The sequence below is a fragment of the Athalia rosae genome, chromosome 2, assembly GCF_917208135.1.
Source record: "Athalia rosae chromosome 2, iyAthRosa1.1, whole genome shotgun sequence".
NCBI classification, from domain to species: domain Eukaryota; kingdom Metazoa; phylum Arthropoda; class Insecta; order Hymenoptera; family Athaliidae; genus Athalia; species Athalia rosae.
The window spans coordinates 29,069,879-29,084,081 of NC_064027.1; the positions used below are offsets into that span (position 1 = coordinate 29,069,879).

Consider the following 14,203-nt stretch of genomic DNA (forward strand, 5'->3'; position numbering starts at 1 on the left):
CTCTTTCCTCACAATTTTTCTTCGCGCCTCTTTCTTTCTTTCTCTTTTTCTTTCTTTTTCCTCTCTTCTCTTCTCTTCTATTTTTCGCAGGTGACAGACTCACCGGCGACGTCTGCGCGACTCGCACAACGCAAACTAAATAACCCGTGTATTAGTCGAACGTTTCGCGTCCACCGATGTACCGGGGTACATACTACACAACGTTCGCTTCACACAACCGTACGGAATGCGAAGGACGGTGTACGGTATACGTATACGTACAGATAATACGCACAGTCTGTCGTGTGTACAGTTTACACTTTTATTCCGTGCGCCAGTTCCTTTTTTTTTTTTTTGTTTTTTCTGTTTTTTTTTTCTCTCTGTTTTTTGTTACAATTGTTTTTTCTTCTTTACTCCCCTGCTCTCCTCCTCGCTCCGTATTCTTCTTCTCCGGTGTTAATTAACACCACGTGACAAACAACAAGCAATCCCACTCAAAGTCGGGCTGCTCGCGGTACCAAGTCCAAGTAAGAACTGACGCTGATGTTGCAGTCGGCGGTGCCTCGGTATACAGTAGTATTAGTATAATGTGGCGTGTCTCGCTTACGACTGACAAGTAGAGTCGGTCGGTCGGTTTCGCGAACGGCCACCGTTTGTATTTCACCTACGTAGAAACCATACGCAGCAGGAAGCGTGACAACCTTCGCCCGTTGACTCGCGTTGCAAACCGTTGCGTTTGGGTCAATTCCACGCTATTGTCGACCTTCGCGCGTCCCGCCACGCCGCGCACCGTCTTCTTCGATCTTCCGAAATTTTCTTCTCCCTTGTTTTTTTTTTTTCTCTCCGTCTTCTCTCCTCTCCTCTCGTTTTTCCGGGTTGTTGGTCGTCGTTCCTCTGGTTTCGAGGGAGACGGTATTCAGATCCTCGCGGGCGACGATTCGACGATCGGTTTTACACACACCGTGCAACGTCCGACGAACGCATTACCATTCCAACTGGGCGATGCGATCCGACTTCTGCTGACAGCGGCTGACACCTCGAGAGGGTTTATCGAGTACCGATGCGATAGCGGTGGTATAATCAGAAACGAATGACTGTTATACTGCGTTATCTCGAGAGACGCACGGAATTCCGTTTCCAATGTGTTTTCGTTCCTCCGCATTCGCTCCGTCCATTACGCTCGGACGATCCGGCCGCGGAGAGAAGCTCCCCGATTTCCGCGGAACGAGTTCTTTTTTCTTTTTTCTCTTTTTTTTCTTTTCACATCGCCGAAGAGACGGACAATCGCTACGTCTCACCTTGCGATATGGGTCGGTTCGACGATTGAAATTCATAGCGGTGTCTCACGGACGCGGGGAAAGTGTACGGCCCACCGATGGATCGTCGTTCGTTTCGTAACGGACGTCGTACGTGATTTAAGCGTAAATTGGGGGGCGGCGGGGAGGAGGGGGGGCGATAAATAATTTCACTCACCGATCGTGGGGTGTCGGGACTCGACGATTCGAAAACGACGAAGCTGAGGTAGCGCAGACGACGTCGTCCAAAATCACGGCACCGGATCGTTTCCAATTTTCCCAACCGTTCGAAACGAACATATCGATATCGTCTCGATAAGCCAGAAATAAATCGATCGCCCTCGGAGACTTTACTTCTCGTTGTTTTTTTTTTTTCTTTTTTTTTTTTACCTTCCAATTCGATTCGGCTTATCTGCACCGAGTGCGATATGTTCGATCGGGGTAGATACAGTCGTAACTCCACTAGCGCGTTAATCAGTGTTGTTATTCTTTAATCGGTCCTCCGATTCGACCGAACCGGTTATCTCGCCGACGATCGAGTTGCTCGCTTCGTTCAAATTTTCGATCGCAACGTCACACCGAACTTATAGCAAAAACGCAACGAGCTAACCGTGCGATTTCGACAACGGAGAGTAAAAATACCGCTTGGAGAGAGCGTAAGTGACGAACTAGACGTGCGACGGATGCCGCGGGTACGCGCGGAGAGCGAACCTCTCAGCATCCCATTGCGGAAAAGAACGCTGTCTCGGATGGGGCGCGCGAGTTATCTGCCCGATACCGTAAGTTTTCGTCCCGACCGATTGCGCGATTATTACGAAGAACGACGTCGGTGTGGAAAGGCGAGTCGCGGAATTCGGATCGTTTCTGCACGGCGTGACGAGCGTCAGGTAAAAGGTCGAGGCTACACGGTGAGTCGCGTAGCCGATATCGTAGGGCTGCTTCTATACGAACCGCTGCACGACCGTAATCCTCCTCTCGGAAATTACGTACGTTGCGTCACAAATATGTCATTTTAATTAACGGGGGATCGAGGTCCTTTTAATTATGCGCGGCGTTGTGGGTGTTTTTTTTTTTTTTTTTTTTTCATCGCGCCGCTCGACCGCCGGACCGCGACAACGTTCGCTCCGCCCCGCTCGGATAAAAGTTCTAAAATTATAACGTCCGTCGCAGGATTTCGCGTGTAAAAAAGGCGGAAATAAAATAACAAACCGCGGGTTTCATTCATAGGTACGGTGTGCGCGTGTGGCGTTGTACGCGCCGCAAGTCGAAACTTTTTAAACCGTGAAAAATTCTCGTTTATTTTCTTTACTCTCTCAGTCGATCAAAGTCAAAGTTTTTTCCCCCCCGAGTGGATCCGAATCGCGTTTTTTTTTTTTTATTTTATCAACGCGGCACCGCACACGTAGAGCGACTCCGGAATTAGGAATATATGTATATATGTGTAGAAAAAAAAAGTGCGCCAAAAACTAAGCGGAACTCCGATCCACCCGCGAGGGACCATGGGACGATAAGGGAAAGAAGGAGCGTCGAAGAAGATATTCGGCGGACGTGAACGCGTGCGCGTCGACGGTCGGAATCTACCGGATTTTTCTACACGTTTTGCACGTCGGCCGCCGTTGCTTCGGCGCCCACATGCGACGTTTTCGTTTTAATCGAACTGTAAAATAAGCCCGCGTTTCGAACGCGGAGAGGACTCCCGCAACAATCGTCACCGGGTGTCCGCTGTGTGCGAGTTTCAGACTAATTGCGAAAAGTCGCTTCGCTTATCGTCGTGGCGAGAGCGGACGATACCCTCGCGAGATTGCGGAGGAATAACGAGGACAACGAGAACGCGCGGGAGGTTCCGCTGGACCGCGTGTGTCTCGTCGGAGCGACGAGAGAGTGAAAAAAATCACGCCGTCGACTCGCAATTACGGCGAAATAATTTTTCCCCGGCTATATACCACGTCGGGAAATGTACGTGTGAGCCGAACACTTTTTTTTTTTTTCTACCGTTCCGTAACTCGATAAGGTTGAAAAGGTTTGCTTTGTTTGTTTGGACGACCACGCCTCGGAGTATTAATCGCGATGCATTACACGGGGCGTGAGGCGTAAAGTGGATTGCTTTCGAAGGTCGGTACGACGACCTCTGATTCGCGTTACGTGTCCAATGGGGTTCTTCTTCGACAATTTTCGTTATCCTTCGAACGATAAATTCATACCCCCCGACAGTTATTCTTAAATAGGAAAGAAAAGAAGAAGAAATTTTCTTTTTTTCGGAGCGAAGCGAGTTTCCAAAATTATGGACGGGGGTCGGGGTGTATTCCCGAGGGCTGTTAAATTCCTGGTCCACGTTTTCTCGGTGGCTCCCGTGGGTCCCGGTACAACAATTCAGCGGAGAATGTCAGCGGGTACCCTTTCGCGAACTGCCTTCCGTTATACGACCGTGTTAATTGACCCGTGAAGAAATTGCTCGAGAAATTAGGAGACATATTTTTGTTCACCTATTCTCGTCACTGGGTATTGGTAGTTTCCAAGCGACCTTAAAACTTCATCACGTACCGAGGACGAGTCGACCTTGAACACGGATTTTGAGAATGTCTTCGTTTTCAAGTTATACCCAAAATCCGTGAAATTGAACGTCCGGACGATTTGGCGAATATGAATCCGAAATCTGAATTCACAAGCTAAATTGATCTGTCTACGAAATCGATCGAGTAATCGTCGATTATTCGCTGTTAGAAGGAGAAAAATCATAAGACATGTCGACTGGGTTTTAGTCGTGGACCCACGTTGATTTATCGCAATCCATGCATGGGTCGAAATATTCGAATTCTTCAATTTACCAGCGAGCCCCCGAACTTTGCTGGAGTCAGCGTAGGCAGCAGCGTAGCGCTTTGTTGTGAGACGTCACCTTCGGGGCTGAGCAGAGGTCACGCCCCACAACAAAACCGCGTGCCCGTGGCTACCTGACTCCAGCTAACAACTTGGGGGCTCGCTGGTAAATTGAAGAATTCGAATATTTCGACCCATGCATGGATTGCGATAAATCAAAGTGGGTCTACGACTAAAACCAGTCGACATGTCATAATTTTTCTGCTCCCAACAGCGGATAATTGACGATTACTCGATCGATTGCATGACACTCAATGATTTTGGCTTTCAGATTTGAATTTTGGAGCTGATTATACGTGAGATTACTCTTGGAGAACTAAAAAAAAATCGATTTTTGAGCAAAAAATAAATCACTGTTTTAATTGGGTTTAATATGCTTTTCTTACGTATTTTGACCTTAGGAATCCGAATCTGGAAGAAAAATCAATGTATCTCTAAAATTGACCGAGTTATCGCGAATTTTCAGCTTTTTGGGGTCAAAAATAAAAAATTCATTTTTTAGTCTATATTAATGTAATTTGAGCTCAGGAATCCGAATCTAGGAGAAAAATTGATCTATTTATAAAATTAACCGAGTTATCCCTATTTTTTCGCATTTTTTGGCATAAATTTGAGGATATCTCGAAGGGAAAAAATCGTAGCTCAATTTGAACGACGGATTCGTGTTCCTGAGGTCAAAATACATTAGAAAAGTGCCATACGATCAATTTTAAAAAATAAAAATTTTTGGTCAAAATTTGAAAAAATCGTAAGGGGTACCCCTTGGAAAAATCTCAAATTTTGGCCAAAATTTTTTATTTTTTAAAATTGATCGTATGGCACTTTTCTTACGTATTTTGACCTCAGGAACACGAATCCGTTGTCCAAATTGAGCTACGATTTTTTCCCTTCGAGATATCCTCAAATTTATGCCAAAAAATGCGAAAAAATGGGGATAACTCGGTCATTTTTGCAGATAGATCAATTTTACTTCCAGATTCGGATTCCTGAGCTCAAATTACATTAAGATAGACTAAAAAATCAATTTTTTATTTTTGACCCCGAAAAGCTGAAAATTGGCGATAACTCGGTCAATTTTAGAGATAGATCAATTTTTCTTCCAGATTCGGATTCCTGAGATCAAAATACGTAAGAAAAGCATATTAAATCCAATTAAAAGACTGATTTATTTTTTGCTCAAAAATCGAATCCTTTTTTTAGTTTTCCAAGAGTAATCTCACATATAATCAGCTGAGGAATCCAAATCTGGCAGCCAAATTGATCTATCTATAAAATTGATTGAGTTATCGCCAATTCATCGACCCAAAAAGTGAAAAATCAAGGATTTCTCCATGGGATTCATTCCCATCTTACTGAAATCGACGCTTCAGTGAAGACAAATTTGAAATTTATAAAGTAGTGGGAATGCAGTTCGTTTGTCCGAGTCCACCGGGGCAGTGATGTTGGAAATTCGCAATTTTCACCATAAATGGAAATTTCGACTTTTGTCGTTAATATGCAGACGCCTACCTCGAGGCCATCGACTTTTCCATAACTTCGAACAAACACGAAATCATTCAATATCTGAGGTAATTCCTCGCGACGAGCCGGCCGGAAGTCGTCGACAGAGATAACGCGTTTTGAAAAAGAAACCGCTCCATCATCCGCGTACGTTCGGACATCTCGCGAGCGTTAACGATTCATCGAATAAAATTCTTATTTTAGAATACGTTGCCTCAATTTGTCAACGTTACGGACGTGCTATGGATGTAACAGTTTTGTTTTCAGACAAAACAGATTAGTGTAGCCGGTTTAGCGAGTTTGACAGCTGCTCCAGATTCGTGCGTCCGGATCTCACAGTTTTGTACGGTGAGAGTCCAAAGCCGGCGGAGGAGGCTCGTGGAGGAAAATAATCGATGGGGTGGGTGTTTCTGTCACCGGCGGTAACGTGCGGCGGATCGTTTCGCGATTATACGTGGCACGCGGTTCGCGTCGACACGACTCTTCAGACTTTTCTTTTCGTTCGTAAATCGCGCGAGTCACCGACCCGCGGCTAATTCGATATATCCATGACACGAAGATGAGCGGATGAAAGCTGCCCGACGTTATTACGACTCGTATCGAGAGCCGCGGTGAGGTGATAAATTCGTCAGTTTCAACGGGGAATATAAGCTCGCCATTCTTAATAACCGCGCTAAATTTGTTTATCCGAAGTCTTTCGCGGGGGTCGCGCACGTAAATTATTATTATAATAAGCGGATCTGTTCGCGGATGGATTTTCATCGGGTGTATCAGCCGGCGCGTCGCCGATTTGACTGACTTGTTAGTCCCGACGGACTTTTTACCGCTCGCACGTATATTTTCGTTAAATTTTAAGTAGGTATTGCACGTATCCGTGATATGCGCGGAGAGCGTTCGCTAGCGAAGTTCGAGAAACAGGTGGCCGGTCGGAAGAACAGGCTCCGATCCGTCTGGCGAAATTATAGTCCGGGGATACAGTGGGTCTTTGAAAACCGTAATCGACGAACCGTACGAAGGGAGTTAATCAAAATTTCATTCAAGGTCGAAACGTCGTTTTCGCAGCGTCTCGGATTCGACTCGTTTGCCGCGCGCCGTCGTCGTCGAAATAAAGGCGTCGGTTTACAATGCCCCGGTTAATGGAAAATCGGGGACTCAACAGCTGTGACTAAGACGTTGAACCACGCGGCGATATAATGGTGACCTCATCCGGAGCGCGTGGGGGGGTCTCTCTTCTGGGGTACCTCTCTACCCACCTACACCGTCACCGATAAAAATATTTACCAAGTGCGGAGTCCGACTTCCATCGGTTGGTTTTCAACATTTCGTCGACTTGTGCGCGCATACGTCCCGATGGTTTTTGGGAATCTCTTCGATCCACTGCGGTAACGGCGATCCTCATTCCACCTGGTCGATCAACTTTTTTTTGATCAACCGATCGCGCGACGCACTTGTCAAACGAATCGACGAATCGTGCCTCGCTTGTGCGCTTAACAATTGTTTTGCCGAAAACGTAAATTTTTTATCGCGGTACAACGGTCGTAAACCGTTGTTTACAAAAGCTTTGGAACACTCGCGTTAAAATAGAAATTTCGAGCGGGAAAACTACGCGGCTAGACCGTACCCGAACATATACCTTGCGGTTTCACTTCGTACTCGGAAAATACGTACGCCTTTTTTTTTTGTTTTTCTTCGGTGGAAAAGAAGTGAAAAAATCGAACCAATTTCGTGCAGGTTTCGTGCGATTGATGCGGAGATATTTCTTATCTAGAGACGAACAGCTTTTACTAATTTAAAATTGTTTTTGTCACCAACTCGTTGAACTGCACGCTTTGTTCTCCTCCGCGTTACGATCGGATGAAACTTTAAAAATCGCACAATAATTTTATCGCCGTTCAACTTTGATCCCGAGGCGCGTGGACCGTATAATTTGGTCTTCACAGAGATTCACTTCACACCAATTCACGATCGGAAAGAAACCTCCCTCGTTCGGAACGAGAATTCAGAGTTTCTCTCGACACTGAAATTTTATTACGTGACTCCGTCCGGGGGATCCGATCGGATCGATCGCTCTTTCCGAAATCATCCCAACGAATCACTTTTGGTATTTAGTTTTATTTATTTTTTTTTTCCCCCGCCGGTCGTATCGCGATTTTCATTCCCTCGCAAAAAATCAGAGAGGAGTAATACGCGTATGTGAGCAGCTTAGAAGGTTCGAACCGAATGACTCAGTCGTCAGCATCTCGAGGAGACTTGGAGAAAAACATAACGCGTTAGATGCGTGTACCGACCAGTACTCGTACAATCGAACGCACCGACGCGCGACAAAGATACGGAAAACGCCGCTCTTCGATCCTCGGATATCGTTCCAGGGCTTTTCGCAGGTGCTGAAAAGGAGTGTTCGGAAAACGAGGCGTAAATCGCGAAACGGTATCACGTAGCAATTATTCGAAACAATCGTGGGGCCATGTTGATTGGATCGCCCGATCGGCGATTCGTCGTCAGTGGTCGATTTTTAAACTCGGAATACCGCGTTTACGCGGAGGCGGTGGTGTTAGGAAGAGAAGAAAAAAAAAGAAAAAAAAAAAAAAAAAAGAAGAGATCGGATAGGACGGAAAGGAGAAGATTGATACGCGGATTCGAAATGGTACGGAGCCAAGTGAACAGAGTGGTTTCTCTCAACTGTGAGAAAAAAAGACCTCCTCTGTTTACTCGCTGCATACTTGAACCGAAAGCTTCGAGGTTTTATTATTTTTTCTCCCTCTCTATCTTTTCTCGTCTATACTCTCCCATGATTTCCCGTAACGAGACGAAGTAACCGTCCGGATGAAAAACACGAGGAGGGAAAAAATAAAATCCGAAACCGCTGGCTGCGGTTTGAATGACGAAAAAAAAATAACGCCGCGTTTCGATGCCGAACTCGAACGTCGAACCCCGAAAAATTTTCACCGAATTTTTCTCCGATATTTCCCGCGATAAAGCCGAGCGTCGACGGACGCTCGTCAGCCGTTTTCGGTTTTGTTTCCTCGTCTTTTTCTTCTTCTTCTTATTTTTCGTTTCTTCTGTTTTATAAGCCTTCGACGAAGCGGAGCGACAGCGAGTTTTACGGCGGAGCCGAAGTGTAAATTATTTCGACACGTTCGAGAAATTCAGCCGGATTGGTAGTTTTAATGAATAAAAGGGGAAGAATATTTAATTTAGTAAGACGCGGGACAGAACCGATACTCTATACTGTTTGCACGGCACAGTTTACCCTACGGGCAATTAGTTCTGACAACTTTGGCTAATCGATCGGGATCCTTTCGCTAATTCACCAACGCTTCTACGTATACGTTGGACAAACATACACCTATATACATTTTACACGTTTCGCCCCCTTCGTATTTTCATCTATCAAAGGCCGTATTGTTTATCCGTTAGGCTGTCTTCCCTCCCATTCGTATTTCTCTTTATTTTTTTTTTCACTTATTCGTCAGCTTTTATTCGTCGATTCGTCGATTCTCTACCGATCGGACGTTACGTCTAACGCATTTTCGCATACCAGCGACCCGGTACACGAAAACACATTCACGACTCGGGACAAGCTTTGCAAAAGGGTGCGTGCGTTTCGCACAACAGTTCGAAATAAACTGAAGTGACCCGACCGACTTTAGAGTTTAGAGTTTTGGCGAGGGTAACGCGTACAACGCGGCATTAGCGCACGGACGATCGCTAGCACCGCCAGCTGATTGAATATTAAAAATAGAGCGAAAAGGAAAATCGGCACATTCGACAAACGGACGAACAAACGAACAAACGAGAATCACGGAAATCGGTCGCCGTCTCGTCGCCAGGAACGGCGAAAAGTTTCTCCCCCCGTTTTCAACCGTCGCCGCGGCGTTTCAAACGTCTCGTGAAACGGAGCGATTCGAATCGCGCTCGAAAGACGGACGATAAATTTTGAAATCCCTACGGCGAACGTACGTCTCCTCGGAGAGGAGCGTTGATATAGAAATCCTCGGCTGTCCAAACAACCGTCTTGAACTTGTAAATTATTTAACCCACGCGTCGCGACGAGCGAATCGGTGATTTCTGATCTTTGTTCGCGACGATCGGGGGCGATCGCGGTCCCAACGAATTCCTGGTGTTTGATCGTGATGCGACGATGTCGCGGTGGAGTTAGCCGATTTCTAGCGGCTAGGTGGCTTGTAGTAAAACTATAAATACCATAAACAAGAGCACGTGGTCGCAACGGCGCTCGCGGAAGCGACGAGTGATCCGTTTCAATGCGAAGATTCAGAACCCCGTCGATTACCGGCTCGAATCGAGGTAGTTCGAATCTCATATTTTCCGGATCTCCTCGAAGATGAATGGAACCGCGGCGAGAACGAGATAGAGTCGTAAATTTCGCCCCGCCGAAACGGACGAGGAGACGAAAAATATTCGGGTAATTTATCTCGTTCCTCCGCGAAGAGGAGAATAACTATACATACTTTTCAATTGGAATTAGTCCGCGTCCGCGGTGGATTGTGTATATTAAACAAACGTAGAAACGCGAGCGAGCGTTGCAATTGAATTCACCACATCCTCATTAACGCCGTCGACTGTCTGGACGGGTGCGTCGATTAAATTACGCCCTAATAGCGACGACGAAGCGACCGGTCGGATCGAACGTCGGCCGAGTAAGCGAGTCGGTTTTTCGAACGAGGATCCGAGACTAGGGGTTACCAATAAGTAAAATCCCAGCTGACAATGAGCCGGGATCGGCGAGGGTGACCATTGGCCGTAAAGCGAATCGCCTTTATTCGTTCGTCACATGTACAAAAGTGGGCGTAACTTGTCAGAGAAGATTGTTCCATCTTCCAGCTGACGGGAGCCGCGTTCGCTGTTTTTGGGATTTTCGAATCCTGTCGAACGAGACGATGGAAACGAATTAATCGAATCCGATCAACGCGATCGATACGTGATCCCTGCTCCCCGATTTTTTCGCTTTCTTTTTCACGCTGCACTGAAAATAAAGAAGACGCCGAAACGCGCCTGTCGCCCAAAAATTTCGGAGCGATTCACCAGTTTTCGTTCGCCATTTCACGGAGTCGCTTCGTATCCCCGAGATCCGATATTGCTCCGTTAATCCAGCGTCTGCTGCAGAATCCTAACCGTAAATTTTTTGCGGTACAACGTTCCACAGCAAAAAAACGTGACATCTACTCCCTGGGGAGAGCTTAATTACTCGATTAAATTCCTTTTAGGATTTGGCGAGATTATTTCGCCAAATTTTTTTCGATCGCACCGGGCAACGCGTGCTCCCGAAGCACGCTCGGCCGTAAGTCGGGTCGCGTGGACCGCAGGCGCGTAAAATAAAAAAAAAAAAAACCAACAACCCCCCGGGAACGGAATCGAGGTGAAAAGTTCGCGAGAATCGGCGAATCCGTCGAAAGGACGGACGGCCCCGAACGACCTCAACGTCCGTTCTCGGGCGCGTCAACGCCGAGTTTCCGATGAGGGAAGTCTTCGATTCTAGCGACTGACACCCGGAAGCTGCGACGACGGGCGTATCGGGTGTCCCAGGGAGCATCTTTCCGCCCCCCCCTTCCGCCCTGCGGTTTGCGCGTCCGTAAAATACCCGGAACGTGATCGATGCGGCGCACGTCGATAAACGTGGTAACCCCGCGTTATTTTCAAAGTATTCAATACACGATTTCGATCTTACCTCCACGAGTGTTGCAGAAAGCCGGGACACGTCTCACCGCACTTCAGACAAGGCTGACCCTCGTCCACGTCCGTGATCTGGGCCCCCTGAAACAAGGAAAGAAAAATTTTTCTCTCTGAATATCCGCACCGAAAATCCCCGCTGCACGTACGAAGATACACAATGATTCAGCAGCTGTGGACGCGAGTGGCGCGATGCCGCACGGAGTGCGAGATACAACCGTGACGCGTTAAAATACTCGAGGGGAAAAAAAATTCCGTACGCGACGCATACGCGCCTGACCTAGACAAAAGTGAATTATGTCCAGCTCTTCGGAAATTAGTCACGGCTCGCCTCGCATTCTTGAACGTCGTCCAACCGTTTCTCGACGTTGCGTCCCGCAAACCACACGTTACGTACGGTTATACCTGTACGGTGGTGTCTCGAGCGCGATTTTCACACCTGTACGGGGGGTACGACGTCGGTTCCGCGCCGAACTGCGAAACCATCCAGATCGCGCGGCGGTACCTGGATCGGTTCGCGTGGGCGGAATCGGCATTCCCTGGGTATGATCTGTAGCCGCGCGGCGACGAAAAATCCTCTTCCCCCTATCATTTCGCGTGTTTTTCTTTACCCCAAAATTTTTTCGGCTTTTGAACCGTTCGTTCGGATTTTCGTATTTCGGCGATTTGAAAATTCAGCGGAACGTCGGTGTCAAGGACGGTTGTTCCCGAGGTTCCAGGTAGCCCTGTGTGCTCGGCGTTTTATAGGGAGAGAAGGGGGGTAGGGGGGGGCTTCCGCGGTGCGGACCGTTACGCGCGTTACGCTGGGTAATTTTAAAGACAGCAGCCGTCGCTTCGGTCGCTCGCTTTTAACTTCGTTAATGTAGTTTGACCACGATCCGATCGTATAATTTGAAGTAACGAGCGATATAATCAATCGTTCCCGACTCCCCTCAACCGCGAAGTTAACACGGCGATAAAAATATCGCTATACCTTCGCGACTCGGTCAAACTCGGCGATCGTTACGTATAGGAAAATAATATCGCGATCCCTCTCGTTTCTCTCATTCTTTCTTTCCTCTGAAAAGAGAAAAAAAAAAACAACAAAACAAATCTTCCGCAAAATTTATTCTCCCCGTCCTCCTCCTCCCTACTTGGAATAATTTTACGAAATTTCGACGTTTCGAGGTCCGATTCGGCGAAGGATTTTCCACCCTCCGTCGAGTGGTTCGAGTCGACGAGGAGGAGGAGGTGGTACAGGTTCGCCCGAGCATCTCCGTATCCGGTGATCGGAGTGTCGCGGAAAACGCGAGGGGAAGCGATTCGATGGAAACTTTGGAGTTACGGGGGGGGGGGGGGGGGGGGGGCGACGGAGATTCGCGTCTTTCGCTTACGTGATACAACGAATGAGGAATAGCTCCGTAGAGAAACGTCTAGAAGTAGTATAGAATCCGCGTTACGCGCGTAAGAGCGTTATACGCGCTACTTTTAGAAACGGCGTTGCACCCACACGAGCTAGTCAGCGGCGGAGCGAACGTTGATTCGATGTAGATAGAGCCGAGGCGAAAAATTGGCGATGCAGGCTCCGCCGCGAAAAGAAATACGCTAAATATATCGATGACGTCACGAGATTCTCGACGCGCACACGCACACACGCGACGCGGAGAGGAGATACCGCCGATCCTCGAACGAGGATCGGATCCCTGACGTCACCGCCGCCGCCGCCGCCGCCTCATCCTCGTCCACGAAGAAGACGCCGCGCTCTCGAAGGAAGAGAAGAGGACGCGATTTTAAACGGTAAAACAAAAACGCGGGACGAACGAAAAAAAAAAAAAAAAAACCACATGTAACTCAACTCGGTCTCGCGGTCGGACGCGAGTTCGCCAACTGGTTTCCCGAGTTGGGCGCCCGACTAGCGAAAAGTAAAGAAAAAAGAAAATTCTTTGGAAAAAAAAAGAAAGGGGGAAGGAGGAGGGAGGAGAAAAAATTTCTCGATCTGGACGTAACGTAGGTCGGAGACAACCTTGAAATACCAGTTCAACCGGATAGTGGTGGATATATCCGTGGATATACTTCTCGTACGTTGACTATAAAGGAGGGGGGGGGCACTTCCTTTTCCATGTAAAATTTACACCGCGGTATAATACCTCGGACGTCGGCGACGTTGCACGCTCGGGGCGCCCCCCGTAAAAAATGAGAGCAAAAAAAAAAAGACGTCGTACGGCGTCACTTTGCATAAAATCAAGTAGGTATATACGACGATAAAATAACGATCGAGTGTTAGAAAATTGTATACTTATATCGTAATACGTTCACTACGCATCCACTATACGCGGTGTTTAACGCGTCCTCTTAAAAAAAACCTCCGGACGATATCACGGAGTCACGTGCAGCGGGTAAAACCGCTAAACTTTTGCTCGTACTTATACGGGCGTGAAATGCAATAATTATTACAGGTATTTAGTCATCTGCGTAACCGTGTACGAGGGTGCGGGTATACATATATACGCCTAACTTTTACTTTCTATATACCTATGTGGACGTACGTTGTACATTGTGATTCGTAGGCAGTACGTACGTACGTACACTGCAGTACGATCTCTGCGGTGAGATTAGAATATTTATTGCGCAATTGAAAAACGCGCTCCAATTTCGTAGCGACAAATCGTTTCGTGCAGTACCGGATCGCGCGCGTTCGCGATTCCGAAGCCGTTTCGGTCGGAGTTCGATCATTTTCATGGAACCAAAAAATGGGAGACAATATTTACAGCGTCGACCTCCGTGAAATTTCCTCCTCTCGTCGAGAGAAAATCGTTGAGCCCAAAATTGAAGGAACTTTTATCACGATTTCAGATATCCGAGCGAATTTTGAGATCGGAATTAACCCA

The 14,203-nt window shown here is 47.3% G+C and overlaps 2 protein-coding genes across 3 annotated transcripts in view; one reads left to right on the forward strand and one right to left on the reverse strand.

Moving 5' to 3' along the window:
* The window catches only part of LOC105693146 (four and a half LIM domains protein 2), an 84,154-nt gene that overhangs the window by 38,434 nt on the left and 31,517 nt on the right, over nt 1–14,203 (reverse strand). For both annotated transcript variants that reach the window (XM_020856450.2, XM_020856449.2), the window contains exon 2: nt 11,335–11,420. In XM_020856450.2, coding sequence (XP_020712109.1) covers nt 11,335–11,420 — 86 coding nt within the window. The remainder of the gene's footprint in view (nt 1–11,334; nt 11,421–14,203) is intronic.
* The window catches only part of LOC105693160 (DNA-directed RNA polymerase III subunit RPC4), a 51,957-nt gene that overhangs the window by 2,207 nt on the left and 35,547 nt on the right, over nt 1–14,203 (forward strand). The gene's annotated exons all lie outside the window — the stretch shown is intronic.